Below are 21,107 nucleotides of genomic sequence, written 5' to 3'. Positions count from 1 at the left end.
ATTTTTTGCTAGAAAATTACTTAGAGCCCCCAAACATTATATATTTTTTTTAGCAGAGATCCTAGAGAATAAATGCAATTTTTTGGGAAAAAAATACACTTTAATGAATTAACAAAAAAGTAAACAGTAAAGTTAGCCCATTTTTTTTTTATAATGTGAAAGATGATGTTACTCCACGAGAATTTATTCTAAGCAAAAAAAATCGGAGAGAGAGGAGAGAGGAGAGAGAGAGAGAGATTTGTATATATATTTATTTGCCAATAAATATGTGAAAAGTGTGGCATGCATTTGTATTCAGCCCCCTTTACTCTGATACTCCTAACTAAAATCTAGTGGAACCAATTGCCTTCAGAAGTCTCTTAATTAGTAAATAGAGTCCACCACCTGTGTGTAATTTAATATCTGTATAAATACAGCTGTTCTGTAAAGCCCTCAGAAGTTTGTTAGAGAACCTTAGTGAACAAACAGCATCATGAAAGCCAAGGAACACACCAGACAGGTCAGGGATAAAGTTGTGGAGAAGTTTAAAGCAGGGTTAGGTTATAAAAAACTATCCCAAGCTTTGAACATCTCACGGAGTACTGTTCAATCCATCATCCGAAAATGGAAAGAGTATGGAACAACTGCAAATCTACCAAGACTTGGCCGCCCACCTAAACTGACAGGCCGGGCAAGGAGAGTATTAGGAGAAGCAGCCAAGAGGCCCATGGTAACTTTGGAGGAGCTGCAGAGATCCACAGCTTAGGTGGGAGAATATGTCCATAGGACATCTATTAGTCGTGCACGTCACAAATTTGTTATTTATGGAAGAGTGGCAAGAAGAAAGCCATTGTTGAAAGAAAGCCATAAGAGGTCCCATTTGCAGTTTGCGAGAAGTCATGTGGGGGACACAGCAAACATATGGAAGAAGGTGCTCTGGTCAGACGAGACAAAAATTTAACTTTTTGGCCTAAAAGCAAAACGCTATGTGTGCCGGAAAACTAACACCGCACATCACCCGCAACACACCTTCTCTTTTTTTTTTTTTTTTTTTTAAAACCACATCAGATAACTTTGTCAAGAGACTGACTTCAGCCTGATATTCATGTACGTCTCTAATCAAGTCTCATCATTGTGGCTTGTCGCAATTTCCTTTTTTTTTTTTCTTTTTTATGTTAGTGTATAGTTCTTCTGTGCAAAATGTTGTGTAACAATATGCATTACAAAATATGTGCAAATGCCATAACGCCGTATTGCGAAAAACAAAGCTTATATTCTACCACGCTAAGCCAATTGATCGCGTGTCCTCGCAGCCTATTATACTTTTTTTTATATATTTGGTGCTTTTCCTTTTTTTTTTTTTTTTTGTGAAACCACCCACCCACCCCCCGTGGTGCCCCCTCTGTTAAGATCTCATATATTTTCAAGGTACATCCAATGTCCGACAAAGGTTCAATGTATTATTCCAACTCGACTCTAGGCACTGAGCTGCTCCTAGTGTAACCCGCTCCATTGATAGGGAGCGGGAGCTCTCGGAGCTAGAGTAGCACTGGTAACGGGCACGGCATTGACTGAATCCACAGGTTCCACATTCTCACAAATTTGTTATAATTGCCTGACCTCGTATAAAATGTTCTTTCGCTCCACACAGTAGAATTAACAGTCCCTATCCAGGCTTCCGGGGTGGGGGGAGTACTTGACTGCCAGGACTGTGCAATCAGTTTTCTGGCTTGGAAAAGGCATCTTGCCACCACCATCGCCGTGTTCCTGTCTCTTAAACCGTTGGTGACATGTCCCAGCACACAAGTCTTTGGATCTAGGTCTAGATTGGTTTTAAATATGGTATTTATTTTCTTTAAGATCTCACACCAATACCTAGCCAATTTTGGGCACCTCCAGAACATGTGAATCAGATCACCTTTTCCTCTGCATCTGGGGCACTCATCGTTGGCTCGACGACCAAACGCAAAGAGCTTTTTTGGTGTGTAATAAGACCTGTGTAGTAGCATCAGGTGGGAGGCCTTTTGCGAGGGAGAGACAGACACCTCAGATCCCAATTCCAGGATCTTTTCCCACTGTGTGTCTGTTATCTCCCCCACATCAGCCGCCCACCTGTCCCTGTCCCTGGAAGAGCCAGTATTCATGTTCGTTTTCTTAATTAGTTGACTGTACATAGCTGTAATTAGCCCCTTGGAAGTCTCTGAGTTAATTATAGTTTGCAGTAGTGGCATCCTGCACCAAGTAGGGGGTTGCCTTCCAAACTGCTTTCCCAGGGCATGTCTAATCTGTAAGTAGCTGTAGAAAATACGATTTGGTAGCCCATACTCGTGCCTCAGCTCCTCAAAGGGTTTCAGAGTGCCCCCTTCATATAACTGTATCAAACGGCGAACCCCTTTTTTCTCCCACAGCTTGTTCCTATCAACAGGTAATAATTCCTGCAGGTTCTTGTTATCCCAAATTGGTGAGTATTCTGAGGCTCCCCTATACCCCATTATTCGCTTGACTGTCTGCCAGACCCTGGTGATCATTTTAAGCGTCGGGGTCCCTCCTAATATTGAGTCTGCCTCAAGTGCTTCAACTAGTGAGTTATGTGGGCTGCCCAGTAAGATGATTTTAGCATTCTTGTTCCCCCCTCCGTCAGTGGCGCAGCCCCCTAGTTGCTGTAACTGAGCTGCCAGGAAGTAGGTACGCGGGTGGGGAACCCCCAGTCCCCCCTCCGTGGTGGAACACTGTAATTTTTGTAAGCCTATTCTAGCCTGTCCTTTTTTCCAAATTAATTCCCTAAAGAGGGATTGGATTTTTTGGAACCACTTCTCCCCGATCCATATTGGGGAGTTGTGGAACAGGTATAGCAACTGGGGCAGCCATATCATCTTGATCAAATTTGCCCGGCCCGCCACGGATAGAGGGAGTCTGCACCAAGTATCGCATTTTTTCTTGAGTTTCGATAAAAGAGGGGCCAAGTTGTCATCTATGAACGCGCCAGGATCCTTAGACAGCACTATACCAAGGTACTTCATTTTCCCCGTGACTTTCAGTTGGGGTAAACTCGTTGATATAGGGTTGATCAATGGATCAACCGGCAGGAGCGATGATTTCTCCCAATTTATTGTCAATCCTGAGAGTTTCCCAAAGTCTTCCACGAGGTGTATTACTTTCTCCAAAGAGGCGGACGTGTCCCCTAAAAAGAAGAGGACATCATCCGCGAACAATGCGATTCTCTCTTCCTCACCATTTCTGCGGAAGCCCTGCAGTTCGGGTGATGATCTCACCGCTCCCGCCAGTGGCTCCATAGCCAGAACAAACAGCAATGGGGATAAGGGGCAGCCCTGCCTGGTCCCCCTTTCGAGGGGAAAACTTTCTGAGAAGTTATTATTTATTTTGAGTCTTGCCCTTGGTTGGTTGTAAAGGATTTTAACCAGCTGATGAATACGGGGCCGAACCCAAACCTCTCCATCGCCCGCCAGAGATATTCCCACTCCAAGCTGTCAAAAGCCTTGGCGGCGTCCAGAGACAGTATGGCCTTTGGCCCCGCATTCTCCGCTGGAGCCTGGAGGTTCAGATATACCCTTCTGATATTGGTGCTGGTAGACCGGTCGGGGATAAACCCCGATTGGTCTGGATGTACCAGTTTTGCGGTGCACTTGTTTAATCTGGATGCCAGCACCTTTGCTACAATCTTGGCATCTGAGCACAGTAGTGATATCGGCCTATATGAGGTAACTTCCAATTGATCTTTCCCCTCTTTTGGTATCACCACTATGTCAGCCTCCAACATTGATGGGGGCAGCCTTCCATCCTTGAACGACTGCTCCAATACCCTTAAAAGCTCTGGGAGTAGCACCTCCCCATATTTTCTATAAACCTCCAACGGCAGGCCATCCGGGCCAGGGGATTTCTGGCATGACAACTCTGTAACAGCCTTTTGCAACTCTTCCAGGGTCAAGGGAGACTCCATCTCGCTCCTGTCCCCCTCCGAGAGTACAGGCAAGTCCACCCCACTCAGAAACCCGTCCATATCGCACCGATCCAATCCCCGGCGCGACCTGTACAGGTCCCTATAGAACGTAGTAAAGGTATCTAGGACCTCGGCGGGATCAGAAGTAATCTCTCCAGTCGGTGTCCTAATTGAAAGAATGGCCGATGGAGATAGGTTGGACTTAGTTATTAGTGCCAACATCCGACCCACCTTCTCTCCTTCACCATAATAGCTTTGCTTCTGGAATAATCTTTTGTTTTCTGCTCTTCTATTAATTAAATCCCTGTACTCTTGTTGCCTACCAAGCCATACCTCCTGTTTTGCAGGGGTCGGGTCCGCCACATATTGTACTTCTGCTTCCGTAGCTTCTCTTCTAGCTCTCGCCTCCCATTCCCTTGACTTTCTCTTTACTGTGACAACCTGCTGGTGTAATAGTCCCCTAAGAATCGCTTTTAAAGTATCCCAAACTACCGCCGTAGAGGCTGTGCCTGAGTTAAATATTACAAGCTCTTTTAATTCAGAGGTAACTGCTGCTGGGCTACCTATTAGGTCCAGCCATAGCGGTTTTATTGACCACCTTTTCCGGCTAGTTCTGGTATTTAAATTCAGGGTTAAGGTCAGGGGAGAGTGGTCCGATATGCCCCTCGGCTTGTATTCTATAGTCCCTATTAGTTGTAAAGCTTCGCTGTTGCCTACTGCCATGTCTATGCGCGAAAGGGTCAAGTGTGAGCCTGAATAACAGGAATACTGCCGGGTTTTGGGGTTGTGGGATCTCCACAAATCACACCACCCGATCTCTTCCAGAAGTTGGCCTAGCCGACCCTCCGAGACCCTTTCCGCCCGATTCATGGGCGGGAATCGATCCATTTTATTATCCAAAATTGCATTAAAATCCCCCACCGCTAGTATCGGTACGTTTGGCTTGTTCTCGACAAATTCCAACAAATCCAATATAACCTCTGTCTTAAACGGGGGAGGAATATAAATATTTGCTATTACCATAGGCCTGTCTTCCATAGTGCAACTCAAAAAGATATAGCGGCCCAATGCATCAATTCTGGTTTCCCTGCAGGAAAACGAAATACCTCTCCCCACCAATATACTCACCCCTCTTGAATATGAGGTGTAAACTGAGTGATACTGTTCTTGGAATTTGTAATTCCGGACTTGTAATTTGGTGTCATTAGTGAGGTGTGTTTCCTGCAGGCAAACCAGTTCAGCCCCATAAGCCTCCAGTGCCGTGAAAACTGCTGCTCTTTTAGCAGGGTCACCCATGCCCCGAACATTCCAAGAGCCTATCTTTAACATTTTAAGAGAAATTTAAAGAGAAAAGAAAAGAAAAAAAGAAAAAAGAAAAAACGAAGGAAATGGATGACGAAAAAAAGATAGGAAAGGAAAAGAGGAGGGGAGAGGGGGGCTCCCCCCCCCACACCTCCTAAGTGCAAATATGAACCGCGTGTGCTATTATACCTTACGTTTATTTTTATGAGCCCACTCTTCGTGACTATATGTGCCTGACATTTACTCCATTGCCAAACCTTGTGTTTTCCTGTGAGCCCCCCCTCCCCCCCACCCACAACTTCGTGAATCCCCCTACTACCCGCCCTTGTTCGTGACCCTCCCTTCTGCCTATCTAGGCTAGCCCTAGGGGCTATACTTGTGACCTTCTTTCTTCCTCCCAAACAAACAAGGATTATCTCCCCACACATACATTGAAAAAATACATTATGGCTCACTACCACACTCTTCCCTCCCTCCCCCCCTCCCGCGACCCTCCTCCAAACCCTTAGATCAACAATTAAAACGTGTAACACTAATGTGGTCGCATCCTTCATCCGTGCTTCCGACTCGCAAACTCCCCCCTTCCCCCCTCCCATGTCCCCCGTGTTAGCTGCTAATTACTATAAAAAATGAAAAATGAAAAAAAAAAGAAGAGAGAAAAAAAAAAAAAAAAAAAAAAAGGATGACAAATCAGATTTTCCTCTTTTCCTATCCAAGTCTAAGTTTGTTTAACCCCTAGCTCTGCAAGTCCGTTTTGTTATCTTCCAGCCACTTTGATGCCCCTGCTGTTGTATCGAAAAAAAGGGTGGACCCTAGGGCAGTGATACATAGTCGCGCCGGGTACAGCAGAGCATATTCTACATTGTAGGACCGTAAATTGCGCTTAATGTCCCTAAATTCAGCCCTCTGTTTCTGGAGGTCTGGGGAATAATCAGGAAAAAATAAGATCTTGGCACCATTGTATAAAATGTCCCCCAGCTCTCTAGCTCTGCGCATCAATGTTACCTTGTCTCTATAATTAAGAAGTTTCATTATTATTGGCCTGGGGTGCCCCCCTGTTGGCGAGGCCCTAGTTGGCATCCTGTGGGCCCTTTCAACAGTAAAGAGGTGAGAAAAGGTCTCCGTCCCAAATATTCCCCTAAGCCACTTCTCCAAGAACTCCTCAGGATGGGGGCCCTCACACCGCTCCGGTAGTCCTACTATCCTCACGTTGTACCTGCGAGACCTATTTTCCATTTCCTCCATTTTGGCTTTGTATACACCCATCTGCGTTTTTAAAGACTTGAGTTCTTTTTTCAGTGGGGCTAATTCGTCCTCAGCCTGGCTAACTCTATCCTCCAGCACAGTGGTTCTAGCAGTGATCCTTTGCAGCTCTTGGCTTAGTATAGTTATCTCTTCCTTTAGGCCCGTTAGCTGGTCGCATAGGTCGCTTAGGGAGGCCCTACAGGAGTTGACTGCGCAAAAAACATCTTTTAGTGTGGGTTCAGCTTCTGTTGGTGGGTCGTGCACAACAGCCTTGTTGGTTGCTAGTCCCGCAGCTTCACCTGCAGAGCTATTACTGCTCGCCATTTTTGTTGTATGTGTTGCTGCTGGCCCTTTTCCTAGGCTCCTCCTGTCCCCTGAGCCCCCCGCATGCGATCTGTCCTGTTGTAGCTGGGTATTTTTAGATGGCGATGAGGTTGAGGGGTGCGCAAATTTTTCCAGCTTAGCCGCTGCAGCGGCTGCTGCCTGGTTCACCTTTTCTTTTGATGTGCGAGTCATTTGGGAGCTGGTGTTATCCTGCTGTTGTGGCTCTTCTCCCTTTTTCCTTGTCATAACTTATAATATAGAGTTATCGAAGTATAAGAGAGGGATGAGCCGCTCGTGGGTTTAATGCTATCCCCCCCCTCGCTCTTCACTTCTCCCGTTTGCTGCTATGCTGAGGAGACTGTTCCAGTTTGAGAATAGGGGTGTATGCAGTGTGTGCTTTCTGCCTATGTCCACCTAAACCTCCCCCCTCGCCTTTGTCTGCAACAATGAACTGACCCTTAGGGAGGTGGGGGGTCAGTTCACCCCTGATGTAGCCGCACAAGCTAGTACCTTTATGCTACCAGATACCTGGGCAGCGCAGGGACGCTCCTGGAACTGAAGACTCTCAATCCTCCTGTAGGTGACACTTGCCGCCCCCACCGCTTCTTCTTGCTGTTGCCGAGGCCGTTGCCCGGGCAACCGCAAACAACTGAAGTCTCGTGTTCCTCCACACCGCTCCGAGGGCTCCGGCTGCTTCCTCTCATGAGCCGCTGTGTTAGTACACCGCCGAAACGCTGGGGCACACACTGCTTAGGGGGGGTCAGGTGGCCGGGCGAGCATCACACTCTACAAAGTGCTGGAGACACAGCCAGGCGGGCCGGGACGCTGAGCTAGGTCCGGAGGACACGGAGGCATCGGGCTGGGGAGCGCACACTCAGCCCTCCTCTCTCTCTGGCATCCGGTCACGCCCCCGCAACACACCTTCTCCACCGTGAAACATGGTGGTGGCAGCATCATGTTGTGGGGAAGCTTTTCTTCAGCAGGGACGGGGAATCTGGTCAGAGTTAATGTGAAGAAGGATGGAGCCAAATACAGGGCAATCTTAGAAGAAAACCTGTCAGCGTCTGCAAAAGACATAAGACTGGGGCGGAGGTTCACCTTCCAGTAGGACAACGACCCTAAACATACAGCCAAAGCTACAATGGAATGGTTTAAACATCAAAGATCAAAGCATATCCATGTGTTTAGAATGGCCCAGTCAAAGTCCAAAACTAAAGCCAATTGAGAATCTGTGGCAAGACTTGAAAATTGCTGTTCACAGATGCTCTCTATCCAATCTGACAGAGCTTGAGCTATTCTGCAAATAAGAACTGGCAAAAAGTTCACTGACTGGATGTGCAAAGCTGGTGGAGACATACCCAGAAAGACTTGCAGCTGTAATTGGAGTGAAAGGTGGTTCTACAAAGTATAGACTGAAGGAGGGATGAATACAAATGCACACCACACTTTTCACATATTTATTTGTAAAAAAAATTGAAAACCATTTATCATTTTCTTTCCACTTCACAATTATGTGCCACTTTGTGTTGGTCTATCACATAAAATCCATTTACGTTTTTGGTTGTAACATGACAAAATGTGGAAAATGTCAAGGGGTATGAAAACTTTTTCAAGGCACTGTATATATATATATATATATATATATATATATATATATATATATATATATATATATATATCTATATGTATATAACTGTTTAACCCACTGGTGCTGATATATAGCAAGAAAGAAGTCTTCTTCCTCTAATCGCACAAGCTTCTTTCTCAGATTCTCCACCTCGGAGCTGGAGAATCTGGGAGGAAGATATTTCACACTAACGGCCAGTGAGATCTTTAGATCTCACTTTCATAAACTGGCCGTTTATAAAAAGAACGGTTGTGTACTGTGATGAGAAGCAGAGAACATGTTCTCTGCTCCTCATCTCAGCTACATAAACCAGAACACACAAGAAATCAGCTGTGATACTGAGGATCATGGCTTTTTCTCTTTTATAAACACCTAAATGTAAGCGGAATGGACGGAGTTTTGTGTTTTTATTCATTTATTATTTACCAGTAATATTAACAATGGTTTTTCGTTGTCACTTATTATACAGTATTGTAAAATTTGATTTTATACTATAAAAACAGATATTTTCAAATTTACAAACTGATGTCAAAGGAACTTGTGATCTCAGATTTCCACATCCAGAAGTGTACCCCACATACATAACACCTGGAAGAATGTTATATCTGTTCAGATCTCAGTCTACCCCTAAGTGATATCACAGTTATAGATGGAATCTGGTGGGCTAAGTCTATATCTTAAAATATTTCTTGAGAAATTCAATACTGAGATCTCCCTGCCATAATTCCTGGCTTTCTTCCTGCTGATTTTGGGGTGTCCCTAGTCCTGTTACATTTCTATATAACATAATGTAAACAAAAACTCAGCAGTGATGGTGGAAAACCCTCATAATGAGCACAGCAGGTGTGCAGACCTGAGAACTTATGGCAAGTATGGCTGGAACCCCACATCGTTGACATATCAATTGTACAAACCTGGTAACTCATTACACAGGGATGGTGGGAATCCATCATAATGGACACAGCAGGTGGTCATGCCTGTCTAAGACTTCACCTTAGTACCTTTGATATCCCGCAGCCTCTTTACAGCCACTTCCTGTCCGCATGCACTTCAGTGATGGCTGCTTGGCATTTTTTAAGGCAAGTTTTCTAATGGTAACAACAGTGGACCATGCTTGTGTATTGTGTGGAAATGGTCACTTGTCATCTCCACTGCAGGTCTGTGTAGCAGGGTAACAATGCAGGAGCATAACTGGGAGACAGGGACAGTGCATTGTCACCCTATAACAGGAAGTGCCATAAGAAGGACCTTCATGGCAGGATCATCAGGGAGTATTTTAATAAAAGCTACAGATTTAAAAAGATTGACAATGACTTCTGAAATGATAATAACATGTTAAAGCTTATAGAAGATTTTTAGGGATTGGATTGACATCTATTTTCAATCTCCCGCATCCACCAAACACTAAAATATTTGGTATGGGCAGGCTTTATACAATTCTTGGCGTCATGTCTTCCTCAGGTAACATCTAGCTTGCAAAATAATCAGAGTGTATGTTACTAGAGAATGAGTGGAACCCTTCTTTGCTATGCTGTCACCAGTAATAATCCAGACGTATAGAAGTTGTCACTTGGGGCTGTCCTCATAGTAGCGCTGTTTCATGGCTCGGTACTTTCTCAGATAATATAGAGCTTCGATCTCTTTAACAACAAATTCACCTCTAGCAACGAGTTCTTTAATCTTCTCGGGGTCAGTGACATCTTTATTTTTAATGAAGGCCCTTTTCAGGCGCTCCTTGAAGTAGATTTCCCCCTTTGGATACTCCCGTCCGAGGTACAAAAGCTGCAGAGTAATAAAGAATATGATGAAGAGACAACAGCCAACTCCATTATAGAGGGAGAAAAGCAGCTATACTTACATTCTTATAGAGCTTCACTACCTCTCCCCTCAGAGGATTGGCCATATCCTCAACCAAGAATGACCGCAGCACTCAATGCATGGCCCAGAGGGCACCTTTACTGAAATTAAAAACAGAGAGACATATCTGTATGAATACTATCACAGATGCACACACAGTAGGGAGACAAATAAAATCACAACTCACAAGCTTATATAGCATGCCAGTGTCCAGCTAGAACAGGTGCAGGCTGGATGGAGCTCATCCACATTCCCCATAAAAGACTGAATAACAGATTCTCCTGCTGATGATGTCAGTATTTTCATAAAACATTATTGTTCCAGATGTGTACACTGGAAGCACTGCAGGGACGGGTAGAGATTGGCATAGATCAAGAAAACTCTTGTGTCTCTTTTCTTGGGTGAAACGTTTCACTGGGGGAGGTCCTATGCAGGGCTTCGAGTGTGCACATCCAGATCAATAATGTTTTATGAAAATGCTTACATCAGTGTGTGGCCTGTCATTGTGATTCAGCATTGCTACACCCAGTTTATTTTCCTTTACATAATTCTCACCAGACAAGACAGCAGATATTTCCATTCCTCACCTCGATGTTACTATAAATCCCATAATAGCAGATTTCCAAGTTAAGAAGAAAAAAATGATTTACCTCTCCCACTGCCCACACTGTCAAATGCTTGCCCAATGCAGGGGAGCTACTCCATCCCAAAGCCTTAGCAAACTTCTGGGAGTGTCGATATTCTGGGTATCCCCCGGCGACCTTCACAACAGTACATAAGAAAGTAGTGACATGGAGGTCGGCAGGAGACACAGGAGATCAACCCTCCTGGAAGTGTTGCTTTCCCAGTAATGCAACAACATTAGGTGGCAAGGGCAGCAGGAGAGGTACATATTCTCTTCTTTGCAGGCACATCTGTTATTTTGGAATTTGTTTTTGGCCTCATCAGAGAGATATAACTTCCTGTCCTTGTTGACATGCTATCATCAGAGCAGGAAGCAAATGTACACCTCCCCAATGGGGACACACATAGCAAATAAAAAATTGGTTAGGGTTCTAAGCCTTCCACACTGTGTTAAAACTAGAAAAAATATCAGTTATATTTGGGCTTTATTCTTGGGATGATTGAGAAGTGCTCCAATCCATATGGGTGTGCACGGGTGAGCTAATGAGGGGTACCCTCTGACTTGAGGTCATATGAAGCCCCCCCCAGTGAGGACAGTGTGGTGGTGTTGTGAGTGAATTGTAAGGCAGAGGAAGTGCCAGAGGATGTTGAAGAGGCTCACTCTATAGTCTGGGAAGACACATTAGACCTAAACTGTATTTAATATGTTCTAAAGTAACAAAGAGGTGGGGAGGCATACATTATAAAGGGCTGTGTGCAATGTTCAGGAATATCAGGGTAGGTACTGATTATATACAATAGGGAGGTTGATCTGTATATTATAGCAGAAACAGGAGGGTGATCTATATAATGGAGAGAGGTAACTTATGTTATATATAGATATAGGAGGATGGCCTATATATTCTATAGGCACAGGAGGTGGACCTATGTATTCTATAGGAGTAGGGGGACAGTCTATAAATTTTATAGGTACAGGAGAGTGACACATGTAATCTCCAGGCACAGGAGGTTTTCCTATTCATTCTATAGGAGTAGAAGGACAGTCTATATATTTTATAGGTACAGGAGGATGGCCTATATATTATATAGGTACAATAGGGTGGTCAATCTATATATTATAGCAGAAATTCTATAGGCACAGGAGGTGGACCTATGTATTCTATAGGAGTAGGAGGACAGTCTATAAATTTCATAGGTACAGGAGTGTGACCCATATAATCTCCAGGTACAGTAGATTTTCCTATTTATTCTATAGAAGTAGAAGGACAGTCTATATATTCTATAGGTACAGGAAGATGACCTATGTATTCTATAGGTACAGGAGGATGGCCTATGTATTCTATAGGTACAGGAGGATGACCTATGTATTCTATAGGTACAGGAGCGGGGCCTGTGTAATATATAACTACAGAAGGGTCACCTGTGTATTCTATAGGCAAAGCAGTTTAACCTATGCAATCTCTGGTTCATAAGGGTGACCTATATATTATATAGGTACAGGAGGGAACCCTGTGTAAATTATTGGTACAAAAGGGCGATTTATGTATTCTATAGCTACATAAAGGTGCCCATTTATGTATTCTATAGGTACATTAGGATGCTGTATGTAATCTATAGCCACAGGAGGGTAATCTATGTATTCTATAGTTCCATGAGAGTGGCCTATGTATCCTGTAGGGGGCAGGATGGTGGCCTATGTATTCTATAGGTACAGGAGATAGGGTGTCATGGTTTCTATAGGTACCTATGTATTCTTTTGGTACAGGAGGGCTAGTATAAGTTATATAAAACAACTAGGCTGACCGCTGTATCATAGCAAAGGCAGAAGGGAGGTCTATGTACTGTATAGGGTTAGGGCGGCTACAGACTATGTGACCCTGGGTGAAAGGTGTATAGAGGAAGTATACAGGTATATCACTCACCCTTCTCCCCCGTGACCTCCACTCAACACTTCCGGCAACAAAACGGCGCTGGGTGATGACATCATCACCCTGCCCCCTCTGTCTCCATGACAGCCAGAGACGCCGCGCCAGAGAGAGAAGCAGAATGGTGAGAAATCCCCGGATCGGGGTGTGAGATGGGCCGTGTGTATTATTTACCGTAACGATCATTATTGACTGCTTAGATTGATTCTCACTGTTAAAAATACCGATCGTTATGGAAAATAATCGTTGTGGGTGACAGTGTGTGACCTCCACCCCAAACACTGCCATCTCCAGCCCCAACTACACCGACCCCCACATCACCTCCACAACCCGACCACCATACAGGACCCTGTCAACCCCAAAACTAACCCCCCCTCCCAATCCTCCATCAACACCACTGAGTTTTTCATCCTTTGTGGCATGTCGGTGCTGCTGATCTCTTGCAGACTCTTTACAGCCACTTTCTACATGTTCTCCTGCAATGGCTGTATGGCATTGATCAGGCCAGGTTTCCTGATGGTGACAGCAGTAGACCATGTCTGTGTAATGTGTATTCAAACAGCCCATTTGCAGTCTTCATCAGAAGTCTGTTTGGCAGGGTGACAACGCAGAACCACAATTTGGAGACAAGGACAGAGTGTTGTCACCCTAGGACAGGAAGTACCTAAACAAGGACTTTCATGGCAGGATCATCTGTGATTCTTTTCTCTTTCAATACATTTTTATTGAAAAGTTTTAATGAATACAACGTGCGACTGCAGTCAGATATACAGATAAAAACTTAATGTTGATGACTTGCAAGTCAAAGGCAGTCGTACATCAAATAGAGAAACTGCTGCAAATGACAAAATGTTTAGCATGTCAAAGAGTACATTGAGATCGTACTATAATAGACAAACAATATAGATAACAGGAAATAAGATCCATGCACCTAAACCAGAAAACCAGGAGCTAGTGGACAAGATATTGGCATATGGAGCTCACTATGTAAGTGCATACATCTGGGATTCTTTTAATGAATGCTGAGGATTTTGAAAGGTTGAAAATGACATTTGAAATGACATTAACAAGTTAAAGCGGAACTAAACCCATTGATTTAACTGCTTCCAAATACAGTTGCATTCAAGGCATGCTGTGCATGACAACTGTCACAGTTGCTTGTGCTTCCAAGCGAACTGTCAAACCATGTAATTGATGGTGTCATACCTGATCACATGTGCAGCACTATGGCAACTGTAGATCAACAGGGACTAAGATGGCTGTAAAGGACAGGCGGGTTTAGTTCTGCTTTAAAGATGAAATTAGATTATAGTGATTGGATGTACATCTACCTGGTATAAAGCAGATCCCTACACCGTGGTGTATATTCTATCCTATAGTAAAAATCAGTGATATTTGATAATGACCTCAGTACAATGTCCTCCAGCATTTCATCAGTTTCCTCTTTTTATCATTGTAGAGACGCAGGAAAGGGAAGAAGAAGGTAGGAGAGGATTCTTTATGTAGGATATTATATATTATAGAGCAGATATTATCCATAGATCTTACACACAGGAATCCCAGACAAGAGTGACCGAAATGTGGTGACCAGGAAAATCTGCATTAAAAGAGTCTAGTGGAGTCACCCCATAGAGATCCATCTCCTGTCTGAGCAAAGACACCGCAGGGTCAGGCACATGTGACATTAGGGGTCCATTTACACCTTATTGTTCCATGTTTCATGTAATGCTATACCATTCATTTGGAATAACACCCTAACGCACCAAGGCAGCGCACATGTGTCACAGCACGCCAAACCACATTGCAAAGCACCATAGTGCATTGATGCAAACATTTTTTTTTGGGAGATTTTCACTTGGCTGCCTAAATGTAAAGGTTATTGTGGTGTACATTAACGCTCTACACAAAGTAATTGGGCCTCAAAGCTTATGTCAATACCAAAACTTTTTTTGGCAGTTTTTAGAGCCCCTGCCTGGTTTTACTGCTATCTGGGATTCCATTGGAGAGATTTCCCTTCACGTCCAGTCCTACAGGCAAGCAGAACTCTACAGCAGAGACATAGGCAAAGATAAAAATCTGACAGGGGTTCTAGACATCTCCTACTCTACTACAAAAAAAGGGTTTTTCATTGTGTTGCTGTTGGAGAGTTCCCATCAATTCCTGTCTAGTGAAACACCAGCAGGATAGGAAGTGAGGGAAGATCTCAATAATGAAAGCAATAAAAATAAATTAATTATATTCCTTCCATGTCTATATAGTTTTGATGTGACACATCCCTATGAAAAAAGAGACTATGGGGTTGATTTACTAAAGCCAAATAGACTGTGCACTCTGCAAGCACAGTTGCTCCAGAGCTTAGTAAATGAGGTAAAGCTTCACATTGTAAAGCGTACCCAATCACATGCAAGGAAAATGAAAGAAAACAAAAAAAAACAGCATTTTTGCTTGCACATGATTGGAAGATGGAAGTCAGCAGAGCTTCTGCTCATTTACTAAGCTCTGGAGCAACTGAACTTTTCAAAGTGCTCAGTCTGTTTGTCTTTAGTAAATCAACCCCAATGGATGGAATTTTTTTTAAGGCACCAGTCATAAAACAATGACTATTAATTTATATTCATAAAAGTATTCACAATTTTATTTGTACACAAAATTCTTAGAAGACACACCAAATGGTCAGGATGATTGTTTAACCACTTGCCTACCGGTCAATTCTGACACTTCTCATATATATATAAAAATCTGTGGGGTTTTTTTTGCTAGAAAACATTAGATATATTTTTTAGCAGAGACTGTAGAGAATAAAATGGCGATTCTTGCAATTTTTTATGTCACACAATATTTGCGCAGCGGTTTTTCAAATGCAATTTTTGGGGAAAAAATACACTTTAGTGTAGAAAAACAAAAAAACACAATATATAACCAATTTTTTTGTAAAATATGAAAGATGATGTCACGCCGAGTAAATAGATACCCAATATGTCATGCTTTAAAATTGTGCACACTCGTGGAATGGCGGAAAACTACGGTACTTAAAAATCTGCATAGGCAATGCTTTAAACATTTCTACAGGTTACCAGTTTAAAGTTACAGAGGCGATCTAGTGCTAGAATTATTGCCCTCACTCTGGTGTTCATGGCGATACTTCGCATGTGTGGTTTGAACACTGTTTACATATGTGGGGGCGTGACCTACGTTTGCATTCACCACTGTACTGCTGGCACTTTAAAAAAATATATATTATTATTTATTTTATTATATATATTTTTTTATTTTTACACTGTCCCTTTAAACATTTTTTATTGATCACTTTTATTCCTATCACAAGGAATGTAAACATCCCTTGTCATTGATAATAAGCAGTGACAGCTCCTCTTCATGGAGAGATCTGTTATCAATAAGACTCCACATCTCTCCCCTACAATGTAAAGCATTAGATTTAAATAAAAAGCATTGTTTTAATGCTTTAAAAAAATGGCCTTAACATTGAGCCGGAACTGTAAATGACATCATGGCGTCGCTCCGGTCCTCCTAGACCATAGAGATGAGCAGAGGCCATCTTTCCTCCGTTCAACTCTGTTAGCAGCCACCTCAACCATCAAATCGCTTCTCAGGGCTACCGACCAAGTAACCCCGAAAACCACCGAAAAGAGGCGGGAGGGGTCGCCCCCCATCTCCTGCTGCATTCCGGTGGTTCTCGGGCTTACCTGGATCTTCTAAAAAACAATTTATCGGTTACAGAATCGCCGGCTGAAAAAAAAAAATATATTGGGGTTATAGGGTATTGCTGCAGCCATAACCCCGGTATTGCACTTCCGTCCGAGGATGTCATTTGTCTATGGCCCGGTCGGCAAGAGGTTAAAAGAAACCCGTCACATCAATGCAGATGTCAATCAAGTTTATCATTCCATATAAAAGGCACAAACATACCCAAAATTAAAGAAAATAAACTCCAATGTGTTTCAACATTCATGTAATATACACCTTCCTCAGGGTGTCGAAGAATTGAATGAGTTCTGGAATAAAAGATACAAAGAATGTAACCACACAAAAAAATGATTAGTGGTTCTATTCTTTGTAACTCTATTTCGGAACTCATCAATTCATCGAATCCCTGAAGAAGACATATATTACTTGAGCGTTAAAACACAGGGTTTATTTCCATTACTTTAGGCTTGTTTGTGCCTTTTATGGATTGATCAACTTGATTGACATCTGCATTGACATGATGGGTTTCTTTTAAACAATCATTGTGACCATTTGGTCTGTCTTTTAGGAATATTTTGTGCAAATACAATTGTGAATGCTTTTATGAATGTAAATTAATAGTCATTGTTTTATGAATGGTGCCCTAAAAATCCCATCCATTGTTTCTTTTTTCAATGTAATACCAGTAAAAATGTAACAGGGATTCTAATCCTTCCTGCTCTATTGTAAATAGAAAAAAAAAAGACTTCACTCAACACACACTTTAAGCTGATGTATTCTGATACCTGTTTGGGGCTTGTCCCTTCAATTGTAGTATCCAGTATATGAATTGCTTTTTAAAATCCACGTGCCTTGATTGTTGTTTTTCTCCACATCTACATGCAGGCCAAGCTGTCCAATAAAAGTGACAGTTATAGGGCGTACACACGGTCGGACTTTGTTCAGACATTCTGACAACAAAATCCTAGGATTTTTTCCGACGGATGTTGGCTTAAACTTGTCTTGCATACACACGGTCACACAAAGTTGTCGGAAAATCCGATCGTTCTAAACACGGTGACGTAAAACATGTACGTCGGGACTATAAACGGGGCAGTGGCCAATAGCTTTCATCTCTTTATTTATTCTGAGCATGCATGGCACTTTGTCCGTCGGATTTGTGTACACACGATCGGAATTTCCGACAACAGATTTTGTTGTCAGAAAATTTTATCTCCTGCTCTCCAACTTTGTGTGTCGGAAAATCCGATGGAAAATGTCCGATGGAGCCCACACACGGTCGGAATTTCCGACAACACGCTCCGATCGGACATTTTCCATCGGAAAATCCGACCGTGTGTACGGGGCATTACAGGGATTGGGACAAACCATATAACACTGCTGGGGGGGGGGGGGGCTACAACTGTCAGCTTTTATTCAGCTGGTTTAAGCCTTTTTTTCCAAAAGGAAAGAACATGGTTACTGAAAGACCCCATACACACTATTAGATTTTCTGCAGATTTTTGTCTTCAGATTTACCAAAACCATGTAGTGCAAGGACCTGCTTGATTGCATACAAATTGACACTCTTAAGGTTTCACCTCATATTATATGGTTTTGGTAAATCTGAAGACAAAAATCTGCAGAAAATCTAATAGTGTGTATGGGGCTTAACTGTTGAAAAAATGTATAGCTGGAGTTGGTCTTAAATGTCTGTTACCTAAAATCCATCTACTACTACATCAACTACATGTCCATCTGAGATTGCCCTGTCCAAAGAGTGACCACAGTGCTATGCGAATTCACTGCAGACAGTGTTGTCACCTTGTTATACCTCTAGATCAGCGTTTCTTAACATTTTATCAGTCGCGGCGCCCTTTATAATTATGTAAAATTTTGGGGCACCCCAGTCTAAAATGTCAAATTTAAATATTACTTATCAATCACCTTGATGAAATTAACTTCATATAGGAAGCCCCCTTCGTATCAGAGTCCCCCTTCATATCGGAGACCTCAATAGTGTCAGAGGTCTCCCCCATCACATTAAAGTTTCCCCTATACATTAGAGGCCCCCTATATATGATTTCCCCCATCACATCAGAGTACCCCCATCATATTATTGTACCCCATGACGGAGTCTTCCCATCACTACAGAGTCCTCTCATCTACCTCTGTTCCAGGTCAGACTGGGTCTCATGCTCGCAGCACCCTTGGGGAACTCAAATGGCACACTAGTTGAGAAACACTGCTCTAAATAACCCCACCCTCTAATACTCAACTGGACTAACCAACCCCCATTCCTCACTTACCTCCGTGACTAAAAATTCGGATCTGATTTGCCTCTGAAACGGAGAACAGGGACGCGCCAAACTCCCTGCTGTGAACCCGGCCTTAGTCCGTTTTTTTAATCCTTCAACAATTAAATTCTGGCTGCACTTGTGCGCTGACTCCCCATAAACATTGGACTGGATCATGACTGTGTGGCGGAGGTGTGCAGTTTAGCAAACTCTAACTCCAACATGTGGTATGTTCAGTTTAGTATGGAGGCCTGAGGGGTAAGTTAGCATTAGTTTGAGTTAACCTGGACTTGTCCTTGAAGGCATCTACATCGGTGTGCAATGGTTATGCTGAGGAAAGACCCCATACACACTATTAGATTTTCTGCAGATTTTTGTCTTCAGATTTACCAAAATCACTTAGTGCAAGGGCCTGCCTGATTGCATACAAAATGAAACTCTTAAGGTTTGACCTCATTATATGGTTTTGGTAAATCTGAAGACAAAAATCTGCAGAAAATCTAATAGTGTGTATGGGGCCTAAGTAAGAATAGCTGAGACTGCACACTGTACTTTGTATACATGGGTCTGAAATACCTTCCCTAGGCATAATGTCTCCATCTTCTGGCAAGAATTGATACTGTAGATTGTGGACTGGGTTTCACTGCTCGTTTGAAAGCAAACCCGTTTTAAGATATGCATATAAGCTGCCATTGTTGATTTCTCGTATATACATTATATATTATGATATTAATTTACAAGCACGTTTCTGTGTGTGTGCAAACTGGATATAACATTGAAAGCAGAATACCACCTATAAATCATATTGTACAGAATATCTATCTATCTATCTATCTATCTATCTATCTATCTATCTATCTATCTATCTATCTATCTATCTATCTATCTATCTATCTATCTATCTATCTATCTATCTATCTATCTATCTATCTATCTCTATTAATATTCTTGCATTATTATTATTATGGGGTTATAACTTGCTTTTATTCATTCAGTCATCAAAAGTGACTTCAGCCACCTCCCAGAAGAAAGGGACATCAGCCACCTCCCAGAAGAAAGGAAAGCCGAGCAAGGCAGAGAAACTGAGGCTACAAAAAGAGGAGGAAGAGCGGAAACAGAGGGAGGAAGGTTGTTATAATACAATCCAATGTTCTTTGTACAGTGTCATCATTTCAGGGACTTTTTTGAAAGCCAAGACCTCATTTTATTTAGCCCAGCCAGCATAATTACCCAGAATTTGTCGTTCAGCTGAAATATCAAATCAGACTTGCAGTGGGAGAGACTAATATATAAACTAATAGATGGGGAAGGAGGGTGTCTTGGAAATACAGAAAGGAGAGCTCGGGGTGGGTTCACCTGTCTGCTGTTATTACTTATTAATCTAGTAGGTGGGGATGGAGTCTGCTAAACTGCTGCCTCTGTTGTCGCCATCCTTTTATTATGCAGCAGGAGTGCTGGGATCATGTACAATTTGGTAGGTAAAGCAGTTACTGTATCTGTGTTTTGGGTATGTATTTAGCTGTCTGCTTAGAGTCACCCTTTATAATTGTATTTTATACATTCATTTTCATAACAAAGCTTTTACAGTCACTGATAAAGCCATTAGGAAAACGTAGGCGTCTTGTCTAAATGAAGAATAAAATGGATGACAATGTAGCTCTCCTAAATACAATCATTCCTCCCCCCAGAGGAAGCTAGTTTACTAGCAGAGCAGATTGAGGCCGCTCGCCTGGAGAAAGAACGCCTGGAGAGGGAAGCAATCGAGCGCCTAGAGGCAAAGGTAATCCAAGCTAGGTGACCCTTTGAATCCAAACCCAAGATGTAGAGGTACATGTGGTTGTAGACACAAGGGTTTGTGTATGATGTGAATCCACCGTGAGCAATGTACAAAGTTTAGTAAGTCAAAGCAACCAATCGGAATTTATCTTTTGATGAGCTAACCTCAGCAAACACTACATATGGGTGCTAATTTACACACCATCAGTTTTTCTTTACTTTAGTTTTTAGTTTATTTAATGAATACATCTGGCTGTGTGCTATGTCAAACCCAAATAAATTACTGCCAATCTCTCCCAACAGCAACTGGAGCACCGTGAGGAGGAACTGGGAGAATATCGTCTGCTGATCGATGAGAAGCTGGAGGATGCAGCTCGCTGGAAGAAGGACCTGCGCACACGAGCTAAGGTTTTTATCATAGAAAGAACCTTTTAAAGCCGGCTGTACCCAGTAACATTTTGATTGGCCGGTTCACTCAGTTATTGCCAAGTTTTTTTTGTGCCTCCCAG

The 21,107-nt window shown here is 42.7% G+C and overlaps 2 protein-coding genes across 2 annotated transcripts in view; one reads left to right on the top strand and one right to left on the bottom strand.

Annotated features, from left to right (window-relative positions):
• Positions 1 to 78: 78 nt before the first annotated feature.
• ETFRF1 (electron transfer flavoprotein regulatory factor 1) lies at positions 79 to 12,924 on the bottom strand. Its single transcript, XM_073621463.1, has 4 exons — positions 12,839 to 12,924; positions 10,294 to 10,393; positions 7,730 to 10,217; positions 79 to 1,008 (listed from the first exon to the last, which is right to left on the bottom strand). Exons 2-3 carry the CDS (start codon positions 10,336 to 10,338, stop codon positions 10,002 to 10,004), a joined length of 261 nt encoding a protein of 86 aa, XP_073477564.1. The 5' UTR covers positions 10,339 to 10,393; positions 12,839 to 12,924; the 3' UTR covers positions 79 to 1,008; positions 7,730 to 10,001.
• DNAI7 (dynein axonemal intermediate chain 7) overlaps positions 12,865 to 21,107 on the top strand; it is a 42,103-nt gene continuing 33,860 nt past the window's right edge. The window contains exons 1-4 of the mRNA XM_073621462.1: positions 12,865 to 12,965; positions 19,818 to 19,950; positions 20,511 to 20,602; positions 20,902 to 21,006. Of these exons, the coding sequence (XP_073477563.1) occupies positions 12,894 to 12,965; positions 19,818 to 19,950; positions 20,511 to 20,602; positions 20,902 to 21,006 (402 nt within the window). The 5' untranslated portion in view covers positions 12,865 to 12,893. The remainder of the gene's footprint in view (positions 12,966 to 19,817; positions 19,951 to 20,510; positions 20,603 to 20,901; positions 21,007 to 21,107) is intronic.

Source organism: Aquarana catesbeiana, linkage group LG03 (assembly GCF_042186555.1).
Source record: "Aquarana catesbeiana isolate 2022-GZ linkage group LG03, ASM4218655v1, whole genome shotgun sequence".
In the NCBI taxonomy this organism is placed as follows: Eukaryota; Metazoa; Chordata; class Amphibia; order Anura; family Ranidae; genus Aquarana; species Aquarana catesbeiana.
The sequence above is the reverse complement of the archived record's forward strand: the minus strand, read 5'-3'. Positions and strand labels throughout refer to the sequence as shown.